The sequence below is a fragment of the Phaseolus vulgaris genome, chromosome 3 (genome assembly GCF_000499845.2).
Source record: "Phaseolus vulgaris cultivar G19833 chromosome 3, P. vulgaris v2.0, whole genome shotgun sequence".
Classification (NCBI taxonomy): domain Eukaryota; kingdom Viridiplantae; phylum Streptophyta; class Magnoliopsida; order Fabales; family Fabaceae; genus Phaseolus; species Phaseolus vulgaris.
In genome coordinates this window covers 6,802,906-6,822,855 of record NC_023757.2, presented here as the reverse complement: position 1 = coordinate 6,822,855, position 19,950 = coordinate 6,802,906, and the positions used below count along the sequence as shown (strand labels likewise).

The 19,950-nt window shown below is 28.6% G+C and overlaps 1 protein-coding gene across 1 annotated transcript; it reads right to left on the bottom strand.

Moving 5' to 3' along the window:
• Positions 1-11,101: 11,101 nt before the first annotated feature.
• LOC137806477 (potassium transporter 6-like) lies at positions 11,102-17,541 on the bottom strand. Its single transcript, XM_068606615.1, has 8 exons — positions 16,984-17,541; positions 16,385-16,877; positions 16,243-16,296; positions 15,041-15,301; positions 14,906-14,958; positions 12,863-12,986; positions 12,515-12,769; positions 11,102-12,213 (listed from the first exon to the last, which is right to left on the bottom strand). The coding sequence occupies exons 1-8, from the start codon at positions 17,020-17,022 to the stop codon at positions 11,174-11,176; spliced, it is 2,319 nt and encodes a 772-aa protein (XP_068462716.1). The 5' UTR covers positions 17,023-17,541; the 3' UTR covers positions 11,102-11,173.
• Between the last annotated feature and the right edge of the window lie 2,409 nt (positions 17,542-19,950).

The window sequence follows — 19,950 nt, the reverse complement described above, 5'->3', positions numbered from 1 at the left end:
ATAAAAAAGTTCCTACACACTAATAACACCCTAATTAAAACCAAACCCACAACTTCAACAGAAATAATCAAATCAATTTAATAAAATTCACAATTTTGTTTTTATTTAAAATTTTCTATCAAAACAAAATTTGATAAATAATTTTACATACTTTATAAAAATAATTATTATGTAAAAGTTTTCTACCTAAATCTATTATAATTCCTATTAAAGGATATGAGAGGATTTATTGTAAACTTAGCATGCACATAAAATGCACCTCAATCTATAACCAATCCCATAAAGTGAGGTTAGGTGACTTTAAAACCAGTTAATTACACATGTCATGTCTTCTATTTTAAATACATTTAAGAAAACTTACACAAGAAAAAAAAAATTGCTCTCTCAACCATCACCTTCCTTTCTATATATCAATGCAGGTGTAGCTTGACAAATCTAGCAATAATTATAGTATTATACGAAGTCTTCTTAATAGTTTTCTTCCAAGAATTTTATGTAGGAAAACATTTTATTGTATATAAGTGGATGCATACCTAAATTTCATTGAACCGATTTTGTGACACTGAGTTATACTTAAAGTCCACTTTATAATATATATAAAACTTAAAATTAAGCACCAACAACTTGTTGGTACAATACCAAATTCAAGTTTAACAGATAAACATTTTTGTTAATCCTTAATTACATAATGCTAGAAAAATCCAAACCCTATTATGATGAACAATTTTTTTTCCACTGTGAGAAGAAACAAAGAAAGTGTTAAAAGTTAGCATCTACCCTAGGTGGGCACTGTAGAAGAAGAGGAAAGAAAATCCAAATCTTTGTCCCATTGACTTTGATTTTGGGAAGGAAGTGAATTAGGGAAGAAGCAAATAAGTTGTAAAATATTAGAAAAGTGAAAGGGACATGTAGAGGATATGCCTTTGCTCTCTTCCCAAACAGTGTTGTGATGAGTGGTTCCATTATTTTTCTCCACTTCACACCATTGATATTGGCAATTAAATGAATGTGGCAAAGTGGGAAATAGATATGGGTGCCACACCAAATCTTTCTACTTTCTACCTAGTTTCTATGCCACTTTCTGTTTATAGCCTTCTTATTATTATGGGTAAGATACCTGAAAAAGACATCACCCATAATCATTTTTTTCATTTTTTTTCCCTTTACCTTCAATTAATTTATGTCTTGTCTATTCTATTATCTACTCATTCCAAAGATATGGTTGGTTGGGATAAGTGCACAAACCAATAACTAGCAAAACTCTGGGAGTAAGACCACACTCTTTCTGGTATCTGATTCTTGTTGTTTGCATCATAGATTCATTTTAATAATTAATTTTGTTATAATTATTATTATTACTACTACTATTGCGAGACATAATTTCTCAAACAATGAAAATCTGAGACACTTTTCCTCCAACAACATAAGTGAGTTGTAGTTTAATATAAAAAAAAAGAGTATATTCAAATAGTAACCAATACCTACATGTAGCCAATACAAACCTAACAAAATTACTTTCATGTCAATATGTACTTTCATAAAGGATTCCTTTACGATATCACGCATGATGTCTTTAATTTATTCAATATACAATAATAAAATTATGAAATAAAAACCAATTTTTAGATACTAAAATAATTAGTTGTAATAGTAATTAAATTAGAAACCATTATAGAAACTAAAAGAAAATTGATTTCTAAATTAGTTTCTATTATTGTTAAATAGTTTCTAAATTGGTATCTAATTAGCAACCAAAGTTTTTCTACCAAATTTAGAAACTAAATAATTGGTAGTTAAAACCTTGGTTGCTAATTAGATACCAATTTAGAAACTATTTAACAATAATAGAAACTAATTTAGAAATCAATTTTTTTTCTAGTTTCTAAAGTGGTCTCTAATTTAGTTACTATTGCAACTAATTATTTTGGTATCTAAAAATTGGTTTCTATTTCATGATTTTCTTGTAGTGATAAGTGCATTTATTCTCTTAATATATTTAGCATCCGCAATTTTGTGATATTGTTAAAACTCTTCTCATTTCATGTTCATGTGGTATAATTTTTAAGAAACTCATCACATAAAAAATAAAAAGTGTCTCCATATAACACTCATTTCATTTACTATTCCATTTAAAGAATTACGACATGGATAATTAAATCTTTCATTCCAAGATAATCCATTTGCATGAAAGAATTCCAAAAATTAGTTAACTTTGATTTCCTACACATCACTAATTTGACTTGTATTTATCCAACTTTTATCCATTTTTCAATTATTTTGGTAAAAAAATAATTGTTATCAGGCATGTACATACATCTCACTTCATGTGAAAGATGTCACCTTATCTTATGAGACCCTTGGTCCTAGGTCCATTGCTTTCAATTCCTTGATGTTTCTTGTCCTTGTTTCCAAAACCTAACCACACTCTTCCTTCATGTTTTCCTTCCTATTGGAGATCCCACATCGATTAGAGATGAGAACATTTCATTGTATATAACTGGGTGCAAACCTCAACCTCATAAGTCAATTTTATGGGGTTGGGCTTAAAGTCCACTTCATAATACTTCCTTCTCTCTATCTTGCTCCCACTTTCTCTCTCCAAATCTTGCTCCATTTTTTATCTTCTTCATGACCAAATTATACCACATTGACTGTAGCAGGTTAAGGAACACACCCATCTAATTGGAATTTCAAATAAAAAGCTCTGTAATCTCTTGATCTTCAAGTTTTCTTAATTTGTGAAGTTGAGAACTTTGGTTCTTCTCAACTAACCTTTAGATTCTTTGTAATTTGTGTTTTTGGTTGTATTGAAGTTAAAAGATAGGCTTTTATATTTATTGAAGCTCTAAATTTTTTATCACTTTGATTTCAAGTTAAATTACAAGTAATTGGAGTTGACATTTGAAAGGATAGATTGGAACCCCTTACATGTAGTTTTACTCTAATTTTGAATAATGAGGTTAGGTGAAATTGGTATATAATTAACTTGATTGCTTAGTAGGTTGAATTAATGAATTTTGGTGGGTTTGATTTTGAATTTGGAAATGGTTATACATTTTAAGACATGTATTTAATTTTGTATGTTTCTTGATAGAAATGTTGTGTAATGTTTTGGATTGATTTTAGATATTATAGAACTTTCTTTTACAAATTTTACAGAATTTAGGTTTCTGGTTTATTTTTGTTTTAACGAAATATTTTTACTCAGGAAAAAATAAAACAAAAACTCATGATTATAGTTCTTTGAAATTTTTTCGTTTGACCAACGATTTTTTGCTTAAGCAAAATATTTCTCCCTTAAGCGATAGAGAGATAAATAATAAATTATTTTCCCTAATGAACTCATGCACACATTAGAAATTCTCGCTCAAGTTTGATCCTCAGCTCGAGTTAAAAATACTTACAAGAAATCAATTTTCTTTTATGTTATTCAAACTTTTCAATAACACTACAATAAAATCATTAAATAGAAACCAATTTTAGAAACAAAAAATAATTAGTCATTGTATAGACTAAATTATATATTATTTTAGAGACTAAATTATTGGTATATAAAGTAGTTTCTATTATAATAAAATTTATAATTCTAAATTGGTATCTAATTAGTTGTTATTAAAGAAATTATAAACTATGCTTGAAGAAAACATATTACTCAAATGGTATTCAGATCTCCCCCTCTAAATAACTATGAGGACATGGGAACTCCTTAGGTTCGAAATCCCTGTAGGATATAAATATAAGGAATTTGTGGCGTAGAGAAAAGATACCTACAAAATGTTTGAGCTAAATATTATGCCAGTAAAAAAAAAAGTTAAAAAAATATTTAGAGACAAACACACCTTACTATTTATTAAGTTAGATCCAATTACTTAAATATATTTAAAGTATGATTTCTTTGACTGTTTTTAAAATATCAACTTATGATTTACTTTATATTATTTTACTATTCATTGAGTTCATCTCACCTTATCTTACACAAATTTAGAAGTGAACTATTTAATAAGAAGTATGAACTATTTTTTGAGTTTTTATGCAACTTCTGTTATTTAATTATATTATTATATTTTTGAAAAGATCACTGTATATTTTCTTTTGTAAATTTGTATATAGAGTTATATGGTTTATCTTTAGTTTAATTTTTTTTTTATTAATTTAAGAATATCAATATATAACAAATGTTATATTATGTAAATGTCCCTTTGTAAATTTTATTATTCAATAAATAAGTTAAACAATATTTTAAAAGGTATGATATTTTAAAGAACTTTTAAGAGAATCTCCTATGTTTTTTTTTTCGAAAACCAAATATAATAACAAATACAAACCTAAACAATTGCATTCATAATATATAAACTCAATCTTTGGCCTAATTGGTAATTGGGTTTAATCTCAATATTCAACTCCCTAAGTCTATACAATCTCAATAATGAAATGAAGTATATTTTTAATTTTAAACAATTTTTTATAGTTTAATTTATTAAAAAAATATATAAAAGAGGAATTAGAGAACAAGAATATAAGATAAAGATGAAAGGATAGAGAAATTATAGAACATCAATATAAGATAAGGGTGGAAGGACATGAGCAATAGACCCGCTATTGATGAGAGAGAAATAAAGGATGATGTATGTATTCAATTATTTTATTTTTAAATAATTTAAATATTTTACTATTTTTCTGAAATATTATATGACCAACTATTTAAATAATAGAAAAAGATAAAAAAATTAAAAAAAGTAAAAGAATAAAAAATTGAAAAAAGATAAGGATTGGCTTATTAAAAAATGAAAATGTAATCATTACTAAAATTTAAAATAAATTAAAACTAAAATATTTTTTTTACTATAAATAGGGAGAGAGAGAGAGAAAGATGTTATATAGAAAAAAAAACATTTATAGTATAAGAGAACGAGATATTTACTATTTATTTATTTTATAATCATATTTGCTTGTTCAATTTATTTGTTTGTCTGTCTTAAAACTATCTTAGTTTTTCTTAATCTTCTTATATATATATATATATATATATATATATATTTTTTTTTTAATTTTTGAACTATATTTATCTCTAACTTTGTTATATTTACTTACTTATTTATTTATTTTATAATATTTTTCTCGATGAAATATCTTTAACCTCATCTTATTTATATATTTGTTAATATTAAAATTATATTTGTTTATTAAAGTGTATATAATTTCCTTTTATTTATTTACTTATTTATTTGATGATTTAATAATTATATTCGTGTATTGAGGTATCTAGAGTTTCATTAAATTAATTTTTATTTCATATTTATCATTAATTGATGGGGTATTAGTGACTCATCCTACCTAATATCTTAATATTTATTATTTTTCCTTGGTTATAAATAAATATTTTTCTTTTCAAAAAATTTCTTAGCTTTATATTCATATATATATATATATATATATAGAAGAAGAAGAAGAAAGAAAAAAAAATTGATAAAATTATAGTTAAAATTTTAACTTTGAAAATTCAAATAAGTATATATATTATTCAAAATGAAATAAATGTTTTGTTATTAACCATGTCAAAATTCATTTATTCTAACTAGTTAGACAATTAAATCAAATCCTTTTAATATAAAATATAATATATTGATCATATTGTAAAGGTGATATATATATATATATATATTATTTTATTATTTTATTTTTATTTTTTTTGTTTTTAATATTAAATTATTTTACATAATATTTCTTTCCACTTTCTTATTTTTGTTTTTTATACATGATAAAAATAAAAATATCAATTTAAATAAATAAAAATACTGATTTTTCAAACTCATTGTTTATAGGTATCATAACATTTATTTTACATCAATTGAAACAGGGACATAAAAACCCCGATAATCCTCTAAGGATTAATAATTATTATTTTTTATTTATCATCCACCATATAATAAAAAATAATATAAAATATTACCTCTTAAGTTACAGTTAAATTATATTAAAAAAAAAAGACATTACAACGTCTAAAGACGTGGGTTATGAAATGTAAAAGACATGAGAGAAGGAGAGTTGCAAGATGTTTTGAACACCTTTTCTATATTCATTCTATAGAAATTAATGTAAAAAATATCATTTAACATAAGTTATAACATGAATATATAGAATTCGAATGATACTTCTACATTATTTACTATATAATTGATGTAAAAAAAAATTATCAGTACAGTTTTGTCTACATCTACTATTAAATGATCATATAGAATGTCATTATCAAATACTATTTATAATAGTATTTCTTCTCTTTTCATCATTCTTTCCACCAAATATAATATATCATTCTCCTTTTTCAATGGCGAATTAAATATAAACTTAATTAGTTATGATTGATATTGCTTGAAAAATTGGATTCATATAAAAGTTATATATTAAAATAATCATTAAATAAAAATTAATTTTAGAAAAAAAAATAATTAATTACTATATTAGTTAAATTGAATATTATAGTAGAGATTAAACAAATAATTTATATTTAAATTAATTTTTATAATTAATAAAAATTTATCAATTAGTTTCTAAATCGATTTGTTTCAGCTATCAATTTTAAAAAATTATTAAATAGAAATTATATAGATATCAAAAATATTTTTAGTCTTTAAAATAATATCTAATTTAATAAATATAATAATTAATTATTTTTTACTTTTAAAATTAATTTTTATTTAATATTTTTTTATAATAAAAAGAATGAGATAAAATGAATAAAATAAAGTATACAATAACATATATTTTTTTATAAAAAAAATATATTATTTTAACAACTGTATAGTCAAAGCCAATTTACAATATTTCAAAAGTATGAAATAATTTACTATTAAATTGTCAAACATATTTAAAATATTATTTTATATAGACAATCGACATTCTATGTAAATAATAATTTGATTTGACTTTTTTTATATAGACAATCGACATATGTGTAAATAATACTTTTATTTAAATTGGATTCGACTATTATAAGTAATACAAAATGTTTTTAAAAATGTTTGATCCGTTGTTTGATAAATAAGTGATATCTTATTAAGATTATATTCATCTTTGAGATTTTTGACTTTGAGTAGGAGAAATATAAAACACACAAATGATTCCCTTGACTTGGGATTAAGAAATGGAACAAATTTGAGTACGTTCAATGAATGAATGGATTTTAAACTTTCCTCTTCCCTCAAAAAGATTAGAAAAAGGGAATCGGATTCTCAAGGAAAGTCACAGTTTACACATAATCATTCTGGATGTTAAGTGGAAGAACATTTTGTTTCAATGCAAATTTTATCTCAATAGTGTAAAGATGATTCAAATACCTTTCCCAGTGATACATAAAGTGGATGTATTTTCAAGGAATGTCTAAGTTCATATCATATTAAGAATGAGAAAAATATTAATAAGACTAATAAATATTTATTGTATTAAACATATAAATTATTTAACATTAGTTTTTAAAATAATTAAAAGGTGGTATTACCAAGGATGAGTAAGAGTCATTTGAGGTGGTGAATATGGGCTGATAAGATGAGTCGATCTCTTCAGTGAAGGATTGTCAAACTTTAATGATAAAAGTCAAGTAGAAATCTACTTGCGAAAAACTCTCCAACGCTCAAGTCAATGAGAATATGAGAAATTATGTGATTAGTAAATGATAGTATTAAGTAAGGATAAATACTTCCAGAGATGATATTTATAGGTCTTGGTAGTTTATATAATATCTCAAGTAAATGATATGATTATTGTATATTTGTGTTGAGTTCTATGAGAATGTTAGTCAGTTACTCTCTAGTGTAAGCGATATACACTATAACTACATGTGGTTGTGTTACGCGTAATAAGTGAATATTAATTGATTTGTGATTGTAATTAGTGAATGTAATTATATTACCAAATAATTAAAAACTATTAAAAATATAAATCTTGGTCAATTATTTTCTCTAAAGGATAATTATCTTAAAAAAAAATAAAGGTAATGAATAAGAAATAAAATATTTATATAAAAGAAAGAAAGAACATCCATATGTTGTAATAAAAATATAAAAATGAAAATAAAAATAACACTTAAAAATGATTATTTTCATAATAAAGGTAAAAAATATAATTTATTCATATTATATAATTTACAAAATATTTTAAGGCTTAGCTTTAGAGTAATTTAACTCTATCTTGAACAGGCAAAATTTGATAAAAAAAATTGTTTGGTTAAGTATCTTATTCTTTCTGAAAATTTGTAACAATGTGTGGCCAAAGAGAAATGAGAATATTCAGGGAATGTTCCTCGTCTCAAGAACTTCATCACAATGTGTTGGATCATGCCCTAATGATGAATGCACTTGTTTTTTTTTTCCCACTTTTTTATTAATATATATATTAAATTTATATTAAAGTGTACCTAAAAAATTATGATATTAAAATTAAATATTGTTGTCAATTATTCAATGACTCAAAAACTTTATTATATTAAGAATATATATAAAAGAAAATTTTAAAGTCTGGAGCAGTAGATAAATGGGAATATTCGCATGTTGTTCCTTATACCATTTCTAGGAGTCATGTAACCTTTATTGTTTTAAATATTTTTAGGGAATTATAAAGGTATTTTTCCGGAGAATTTTTTTTATTGTAAATAATATCCATTTTTCAAATACATTAATTTAATTTTTCTAAAAACGATGTTCTGTATGTTTCTAAAACAAGAGATATAAAACCAAACTTAAAAAAAAGGAAAGACAAATGTATTTTACTCAAATATTTTTAATAAGGCTTTAGAGTATTAAGTAATGTTTTTAATTCAAATTTAATGTATAAAAATATTAGAGATAAAATTTAACTATAAATAATCAGATAGATTTGTTGACAAAAATTAATTATAATGAAACCAGTAAATTTTACATATGTAATAAAAGCATTAAAATGTTTCTCATTTCCTCTCACTTAAAAATATATTTATTATGTTTAGATTTTTCATGTTTTATTTGAATTTTTTTAATATTTAAATTTTAATTATTTAAAGAACATTTGTAAGAGTTTCAAAATAAATAATAATCAGAGATGGAAGTGTGGATATAAAATCTAGTTTGACACATAAATCAGCCCAATCCAACTCCTCGGTGGGTTGGGTGCCAAAAAGAGAACTTTTGTTTCTGGGCAGTTTCTTCCTGCACCCCTACGTTTTTACTGCATCCCCGCATTCTTATGCAAAGACTAAATCACCCTTATTAGTTTTTAAAATTCCAAAAATATTCCTAATCGGCAGTGAGTGGTGTTTTTTTGCAGCGTGAATCCTTACCACCAGTGTGTTTCTTCATCTTCCACCAGCGGCACCTCCTAACCATTCTCCTTTCAATCTCACACATTTTTTCTTGGTGATATTCACTATTGTTCATGCTTCTACAAATAAAAAAAAATAAACTAAATCATTGCATTTCGGATCCATGAATCCATAAGTCAAAAAAATCATTCCGAATCCAACAATCCCTAATAAAAAAAGATCATTCCGGATTTAGGAATCCATAACACAAAAAAACAATTCCAGATTTAGAAATCCATAATGCAATTTATGCTTCCGAATCCACCAATCCGTAATACAATTTAGGCTTCCAGCTTCAGCAATCCGAAAAACAACAATTTATGATATTTTAACTTTCGAAACACCCTCTCATCTAGAAAACACAATTTAATCAATTCCGGATTCATGAATCCAGAATACATTACCGGATTCCGATATTTGGTAATCCTGAAATCTCTATAATCACCTTGCTGCTTAAAAAAACTTAACTCTTACCTCTACAACCCAAACAACACTTCGACAACGTTGCATACTCCTCCACCTTGCTCCGAACAATTATAAAGACCCTTCACCTTCACAGTAGTTGATATTCAATGATGAAGATGAACAGTGACAATGGAAGTTCAGCACGATGTCCCTTTTCAAATTATAAGTCAATGTTAATTTTGGGATATACAAATTGTGGGGGTGCAGGAAGAAAAACGTGGGGTGCAGGAAGAAGAAGCCTTTTTCTGAATGTTTCTTCCTCCTGTTTCCAGTCAAATTTCTTTCTGCACCCCATGAAATAGTTGAAATGACCATATGTCATATCTAGATCGCTCTCATTCTTAAAAACTCTTACTCTAAAAAAGTTATTCTAAAAAATACATTTTTAGAACGTATTATATATGTTTTAAAAAATTTATTCCAAAATTATTTTTGTAGAAAATGATTTCGAAAAATATATTTATTGAATTCATGAAAATATGTTTCAATTTTTTTTAAAAAAATAATCCAAAAATCATTTGAAAATAAAGATAAAACAGTCCTTTAAGAAATTGATGGAGTGCAGACAGAATTTTGATAAAGTGCAGGAAGAAACATTAAGTTATTTTGACGTAACTCATTAAAATAAATAAAAATATTTTTAAATACAAAAAGATTGATTATTAAAATGTATAAAAAGTTCAAAAACATATTTAGACAATGACGTAATACTACATAAGACATATATAACAGTCTTAAGTTAAATTATTATTAGTCTATTATCAAGGTGAATTGATTAATATAGAATTATTTTAATTCAAATTAGTTATGATAGGGTTTAAAACCTTTTTACATGAACTAAAACAAAATAATTATGACCAAAATAAATAAAAAATTACAAAGACCATAAAGTCAAGCAATAAGTTTTTAAAGACAAATAATAAAATATGACTACATTACAAAAATAAAAATATATTTTTGAAAATATTATTATTATTAAATAGGCTAACCTAGGATACAAACTGGGCCCGAGGAAACGCCTCCGTTACCTTTGGGAGGCCTACGACCCAATAGAAACTGTCTACCTGAGACTGTTCCCGGCCTGTAGGTCCTGACACAAGGTTAGAATTTTAACTCTTCCAAAGTGGTATCTCACTGATGACTCTGGCCTCGAGAAGAAGACCTTCTTTGCCCTCCGTTTTATAACAGTATAAAGTTTGTTTTTTTTTCTAAATTTAATAATTTTTTGAACAAAATCTTTCACTTAATTTCATATGTAAGGTTGATGAGAGTGAAAAGACTTGAGCTTGTGAAATAGTAGAACAAAAATGAGGAAGTCAAGATTTGTACACTATGGATACAAGATGATAAGATGTACATGATTAGTTACTCTACATAAAATTAAACATGATACACCATCCCAACCTCCAAAGATGATGCATGAGGAGCACTAAGTACATAGGAAGGCTCCCTGCTATTTTTCCTTAAGAATTCATACCCAAAATTTATAACCAACTTCTTCAGCATGCTGGACCTTGGTTTCACTCTCATGTAGGACTGTCCTATAATGTAGGCCACTCCAACTTCCCTGGCTTCCATCAGCTCTTTCAACTCCTCCATTGCACTAGTGTCAATTTTTGGACTCTCAGGCACAATAAACCTCACTCTTTTCTTTGGTTTCATCACCTTGTCTGCTTCTGAGGTCTCAGCTAAGTCCACATCAACCTCATCTTTGTCATTCACCAAAAGGGGGTGGCTAGTAGAACAGGTTCCAACAACTGTCATTTTTCCACCCTTTTCAGGCTCATCATTTGAAGAGTTGCATCCACCACTTTCTGCTTGTATGAACTTTGCTATGCTGCACACAAGGTCTTTCTCAAACTCGTTATCATCTTTGTGGACATCATGGTATCCATATCTCACTATGCACCTGTAGATTCTGAAATCTCTTGGACCTACACGACCAACTAGAAACCTTTCCTCAGGTCTAACATGTGGAACTGGCACATGCTTGATGCATAGGAAAACAAGGACCTGGTGGAATGCTGGTAGGTTGGTCACAAAGTGGGAGAAAATAGCGGGAATTCCTGACACTAGCTCAGTGTGCACAAGGCCAATCCCACGTACTCTTGCAAAGCCTAAGCTAGAGCCAAGGCTGAGTAACCAGCTGATTGAAACCTTGTTTTGAACATCAAATTCATACTTTTTGAGAGTGCCGTAGTGCCATATACACATGACAGAAAGAAACACAAATGCCAAAGCAACTGGCACCCATGCTCCTTCAAAGAACTTGATCACAGAAGCTGAGAAGAAGAGAGCCTCAATGGAGCCAAAAAAGAGAACAAACCCAATTGCAAGCAGAACATTCTTGTGCCAGCAGATTACCATAACCAGTGACATCAAACAAGAGGTGACTAGCATCACTGAGACAACTGCCAAACCTGTTGTGCACAGTACAGTCATAAGAAGGTATATGATACGGCTATTATATCACACTCCCCCTAGTTGTGACCCAACAGAAATGTTAGCAACACAATCTCTAACTTCATTATTGACTAAAATTTACTGAAAATCTCAAAATTTTGTAGGTCTCACTTGTTATTTAATGAATCCCACTGTTGCTTTTTTGTAGTTTCCAATGACAGAGTGTTGCTAACACTACTCAAGTAGTAAATGCTACCCTCTTAATTCAGGTGGTTCCTTATAAGTATTGCTTCAATATTAATGTAATAGTGAATTTACCTGATGCATTACCCATAAGCTTTGTGTCTCTGAAACCAATAGTTACAGCCAAACACAAGAGCATCAACAGCCAATTGATCTCAGGTATGTATACTTGTCCATGGATTTTGGATGAAGTGTGAACCACTTTCACTCTAGGGAAGCAACTCAATGCAGAGCATTGCCTGATGATTGAGAAAGTTCCAGTGATGATGGATTGGCTTCCCACAACTGCAGCAAGAATGGCTATCACAAGAACGGGCCATCTCAACTTCTCTGAAACACAAAAACAGTCAAATCTTCCAAGCATTGATGAAATTCACCATCCTTTTCATCTACACCTCCGAAAGACCAAATTATACTGCCTACCTGGAACAGATGCATAAAAGCCAAAGTGATACTCTTGCTCAACATCATGATGTCTAGAAAAATAAGCAGCTTGCCCCATATAAGCGAGAATTAGAGATGGATAAACCAAAGAGGTGAAAGCAATCTGCAGAAATTTGAACATTCATCAGACAAAATACAAAGTATGCATTTGGAAATCTATTTAACTAAAGAACTAGACAAATAATAAAAAATACCAATGTTGAAGATCAATATATTCAAAATAAAGCTCTGCATATTTGTTTCATGTGTACGTTTTGCGAAAAGCACGAGGAATCTATTCAACATTTATTTTTTGAATGTGCTAATGCTTTGCGTATTTGGAATTGGTTTCGACACATTTTTCCTACTTATGATTTCTCTAATAAGGATGATTTTCTTTCTTTTATTAAGAGTGATGGTAGTCCGTTGGTTAAATTGGTTAAGCTAGCTGTGATAACTTTTTCTATTTGTCTAGTGGGTAATTCGTCTAAAGCTTCAATGAAGAATGATATGTTCGATTTCAATGTGCTCAATTTTTTGGTATTAACCCTCTTACTGGTCAAGTTCTACGTCCTCTTCTTGGTAGATGGTAGTTTCTTTCATCAGGCTGAGTTAAAATTAACACTGATGGGGCTGCTAGGGGTTATCCAAGTCTTGCCGCTTGTGGAAGTATTTTCCGTGGGAGTATGGAAGAGTTTATTGGAGCTTTCTCTGCGTTTCTTGACGTTTTGCTTTGGTTGCTGAATTTTATGGAGTTATATATGCTTTGGAGGAAGCTCAAAAGTTGGGTCTTACTAATGTCTGGCTGGAATGTGACTCTGCCTTGGTTTGTGCTGCGTTTACTGCTAGGACAAATGTTCCTTGGATGCGTCATAATCGATGGAATACTTGTCTTAATTACTGTGGAAAAATCAGGTTTAGGGTTGCTCATATTTTTCGTGAAGGGGATGCGTGTGCTAATAAGTTGGCTAATTTAGGATTTATTCATAGAGAATCCTTTCATTGGTATAATAGACTTCCATCTAGCTTGTTATTAGAATTCTTTATTAATAAGTATAGTCTACCTATGTATCGTTTTTGTTAACATATGAGTTTTGGTCTAATCCCCCCATATTTGTGTATTTTTTTTTTTTTTAATAATACTTTTTTTATGTGATGACAAATGATTGTTGTTACTTGAGGTGTCAGCCTATCTGAGATGTCAAGTAGCATAGTGATGCCTAACATGAAAAATTTTTATAAAAAAAAAGAATTATGCCTTTCCCCATAATCCATCAAATTTTTAACAAGTAACAAGTTAACTTATAAGACGAATAAAAACGTCTATCAAGGAATTGAACGGGGAAATGGACAAGTTCAGGTGGAAAAAATAAATGCAGGAAATATTTGAGGAATAAAGTAAAAAAGTAAGACATGGAAAAGAAGAAAATGATACCTTCTAAAGAAGGACACACTGGTAGACCTAGATTCTTAGCTAAAAAGTCATTCACAAAAATTCACCAACATCTAACAATACCTATAAAATTAGTAACGGCAATGGAAAATGTTTTGAAATACTCAGAAAATATTATATAGCCAAAATTAATTTAAACAAGTAGGAGCTAAAATATCACTATGCTTAGATGCCCCTGTAAATTTCAACTTAAAACCAATCGGTAGTAGATGAAGTTGTCTAACAATACATAAGCCGCACCTCCAAAAATTATGACAGAAGAGGTGAAACTTCCCAACACCTCCTCTTCAGATGTGTGTCTAACCAGGGTAGCAATCACCAAGATGGGTTATAGATGTTAGATTTCACTTTTAAACAGATTGAAATTAAGATATCTGTCTTAAAGGAACATGGGTGACATATGATAGTAGCTAACATTCATTTGTCATGTCAAACAACAGTGATGAGTAACTACTAATTTTGGAGTGGAGTGGAGTGAAAATTTCAAGATGTCAAGCTTCAAATCAATTCATGGTATTCTACTGTTTCCATAGTGAAGCAGATCAACCACCAATCCTATTTCAACAGAAACCAATTGTAAAGTAGCATACCTTGATTGATAGCTGAGAAAAGTGCCCAAGACCAGCAAACATGGCTTCTGATCCTGAAAATTTGAAAGAATGCGTTAGGAAACAAGAAAATTGGCATAAATCTAAGTTAGTCAATCACAAAGCAAACAAATGAACCTGTTATGCACAGCAAAATTCCACCCAGGGCCATCCATCCTCCTCTCCTGGTCTTCCTTAGAAATTGGAAAACATAATATGGAGAGAGTGCTTTGTACACTTGAGGGTTCCAGTAAAAGATGTTGTATACACCAATGGCACTGATGCAGAATAGCCACACACAAACTATGGGAGCAAACAAGAAGCCAACCCTGTTTGTACCATAACGTTGAAGGGCAAACAAGCCTAATAATATGATACATGCACCTGGAACTTCTACATCTGTCATGTTTTACAAGTGCCACTAGTGAGTCATGTGACCTATGTCTCGGATAAAGGAGAATTGTGGCATTGAAGTTCTAAATGCACATAAAAAAAATACTAAATATGTGGTAAGTTAACATAAATCAAGTAATTTCACAAGCTTATAGCAGAACAGCCACTATTTTTATGATCTTATCCTTTCTCTTAAGATCTTTACACATCGACCAATTTTCAAACAGCATCAAATTTTGGGATGGACATGTAAGTCCACTTTAGCCTTGTGGTAGTCCCAATTCCCAATCTAGGAAGCAATCACAATGGAACAAAAGAATTTTCCATTGCCATATAAGATACTTAGAGTGCTGAATCAACAATATCAGACAATCCTCTGTCGACCACTCACATCAGCAGAAATGCTTTCGAAATAGTACCAATATAGCTTGATATTCTAGGAATATTAGAGTGATAATGCAGAAAAGCATAAGATTACAATAGATCTTTGTCAATATGAGAATTTCTTTATCAACATAATTTAAGTTTCAATTAATGTCTAAAATTAATCACTAAAACTTGACTAAATCAAAGCAATTCTCCCCTCTTCCTCATACCTATAAACTCATTAAGTTCTAATAGAAACTTTTGGAGGATGTCAGTAGAGAAAATCCGATCTGATAAGCTTTTTCCATGAACTGGAATAACCTATAGAGCGATTCACTTCAGTTTGCACTGAAACCATAAAAGTTTCTCTAGTCAAAGTCTAGATAGAAGAAAACTATCATTTGCGTTTTCTTAGGCAAGAAGATAAAACGAGAACATAAACACGGAGATAAAATTACTAATGAAGAAGTAATTGAAAGGAGAGAAAATTCAAGTCCCAAATAAATTTCCTTTGATCACTAAGCAAGGATGAACAAAAACATGCCATCACCAAACACAGAAAGTCTTGATAATGAACTTACATCTGTGATGCTCCTTGGACATCGAAAGCTCTAGTCCAGACACAGCCGAGAAAACTGCATTGAAACAAATAACACTATGTAACCAACAGACCCCAAAAGATCATATCCCAAATCAAAACAAAACCAAAGTTGTCATTATCACCAGAAATAGTAGGTTTAAGGACTCCAACACCAATCACCATGCTAGTCCCTAACAAAGCCAGCACCAGCAAAATCCTCTGCAAGACCTTGTGCCTCTCCAACAAGGACTTGAGCCTGGAGGCAAGGCTTCTCTCTGCTGCCACGCCACAGCTATGCTTCTTGTACTCCGATAGCTCCTCATCTGCCAATTGACAATTAGGCAACAAACCAACTTTGGCATGGCGGCACAGCAAAGAGTACAGTGCAAACGTGCCACCTTCACCATTGTCATCAGCTTTCAGCACTATGAACACATACTTCACCAAAGGCACCAATGTAAGAGTCCAGAACACCAAAGACAAAACACCATAAATCTCTTCGTTGGTCTCAGAGTGGCCAATATCTTCAGCAAAGGTGTTCCTGTACACGTAGAGTGGTGAAGTGCTTATCTCTCCATACACAACTCCAAGACTCTGATATGCCAGAGTCAGAACAGTTTTCCATGATTCTTTCCCCTACAAAAAAAACCAACATTCTGGTTCAACACTAACATGGTTCAAATTAACAAAAAAATAATACTAAAAGAAAAACTCTGCACATTTTTTAGCATGCCCAATTCACCTTAGAAGAGTTTTGAAGAATCCCACGTTCCAGATCCATGACACATGCTCTTAGAAATCTTAGCGAACCATTTTAAACATACAAACTGAAAACCATAGGCTTTTTTATAAGACCCAGTTGCTGCAAAAGCTCTCCCTTCCCAGTTAGTAGCACATAGGAAAAAAAATGACATATAAAGGAATTAATATATCTTAAAAAAGTGTGACACCTTGACAGAATAATTCTCAAAAATAAAATAAAGCTGTCTCTATTTTATATTACTTTATTCAACTTTCCAGATCCATCATGGAGTTTCAAACGCATTCAAGGATTCAAGGAGGTCCCAGTTGTGCATGTGTTTTTGAGAATTAGGAAGATACACGCGAAACATCGTTTTGATTATTTTAATACAAGAGTGAAAAAAGTTATCTCAGTTTAACACAAATCCTATACAGCAGTTTAACAGCCATCAATGGCGACAAGTAGGCCTTAGTAAGGAACAAAGCCATCCATAATAGTTAGTGAAAGAAAAATCTTATTTTAACAACTGCATAGCCAAACACATTAAAATTTTTCCATTTTGTAAGCAATTGATTAAACAACATATTTATTTAGTGAATTTAGTGAATGAGTTTAATCATTATGTTAATTTATAATTTATATTTAAAGAAATTATTGTAATTATAGGAGTGACAGAAATGAAAACTTTATAATTGTAATAAGTATAAGTTACAGTTTACCACCGAATCACGTTAAATTCTGTTATTTTTCGCTGTTATTTCGTGATTATGTCTCTTGCATTTTTTTTCATCAGTCTTAAGAATTATAATCAGTGTTGAGTCCTAAGATATGTGGCATAGTAGGGAACTTATTTCTGAAACAAGGAATCAAGAGTAGTTATGAGAAAAAAAGGAAATAAATATTTTCATATAGAAAGAAAGAAATATGCTAGCTGTATATCTCTGCATGGCACACATTTCTTACGTCTAGAAAAAGTATTTCACTAAATTATACAGAGTAATATTATTATTTTAGGATAACATGTATTTTTTACGCTTCCTTTTTTTAGAAGCTTTTCTATAAACTTCTTTAAATAGATAAAATAGAAATATAACATATAAGTTAAAATTAACGTATGTACAAAATAATTTATAAGGAAATTCTCCTATAATTTATCTGAATTATTTTTTTCTTTCATAAAATCATTTGTAAGGAAATTTGTCTGAACATCTATAAGTTATAATACTTAAGTACAAAAAAGACTATTTGTGATGACAAAATTGTTTTTTTCTAAGCATACAATAAAATTACATATCTTAAACTAAGAGAACTAGTAATGAAGCTTGGACAACTTATCTACTCACAATCAAATTCCATCATATATAATAAAATTAATCCAATATTTTTTTGTCTCCTCATATGGCCAATAGAAGTTTCAAATAGTACTGTATTAATTCGATATATTATTAGTAAGCTATTTTTTAAAAGTTAGTTTATGTTTTAATCAGTTTTTTAAATATCTCGTGTCCAACTTTAAGAAAAGTCTCTTAAATATTATTAGTACCGTAATAAAAATGGTGGTAATAAATTGAGTTGTAAAATTTATTAAAAGCAAATAAAAAACTAATTTAATAATATTTTTTGGAAATGCATGTTCTAAAAACTATGTAGTTATTTGTACGGGAGACATTATGAATATTATATTTTTGGGTGTGTTTTTATCTTTTCTTAAAGAGAGACAGAAACCTTGCGTGAGAGAAAGTGACAGAGACACACTAAACCATAGGGTGACAAGATATAGACTTGAAAGAAAGAAATTTTTTAGCTTTTGTGGTGAAGTTGTTGCCTGTGGCTTGGAAAAGTAGTGATGCACAATTTTTTAATTTTTTGAGATTTTTATTAATATGATGTAATTTTATTTTTTAATAATTAAAATTTAAAAAAATATTGAAATGGATAAATCATATCAACATCTTACAACTTAACTATAAAGAGAAGTCGTGCTAAGATAATGACACAACTTCTTATGAAAAAGTAGTGTTAATCTGACACGATTATAGTATTTTTGAACTCATAACACAAATTGAGTATAATCAAATTTTAACTAAAGTCGTATCATGTTGATACAACTTATTCATTTCGATGATTTTTAAATTTTTTACCAATTTTAATTATTAAGAGATAAAATTTTATCAAATTGGTAAAAAACCTCAAATTATTTACCTTTCTTATTATTAAAAACGAGTTAATCAAGTGTATTGAATTCTTAATTCTTAATTATATCTTTTTAACTTCATACACTGATTGTCTATATTGTTTGCTAATTAAAACCTCCTCATACAAAAAATCTAATGGGTTAATACACTTAAACACATTATATATCACAAATAAAATTAATCTTTTAACTTTTGAAAATACACATTTATTTACTTAACAAACAATTCTACAATGTTTAATTCTTATGTTGTCTAAAAAGTCTTTAAACTTTGAACCATTTACAATAATATTATCACAAACAAAATTAATCTTTAACGTAAGACCCAATTCATTTATATTAAAAGATATGAATTTACATTAAATAAAAAAATATCTTTTAAAACAAGTTATAAATAGATTTAAAGTAATTTATTTTTATTTTAAATTTATCTTTCTAAATCTATAAATTTTGAGTTCTCTATGGGCTTAAGAATTAGTTGATAATCCATCTTTTATATATTTGTAGATTTCATACAGTAGATCAAGATAGTAACTTCATTTAAATAAGTTATTTTGTCCTCTCATAGGTTGATTTTTCCCTTTTTTTTAGTGAGTTTTCTCCTATATTTGAACGAATCAATTGAGGAATAAGAATCTTCTAGGAAATCAAAATAAGTTATGGTGTTGATTTGATCTAAGTTGAAGCTTTAGAAGGTGTTTTGAAAATCTATATTATATTTTTATTAAAAGATATGGAAACAAGAGTTATAGAAGGATGTTAATATTAATTGT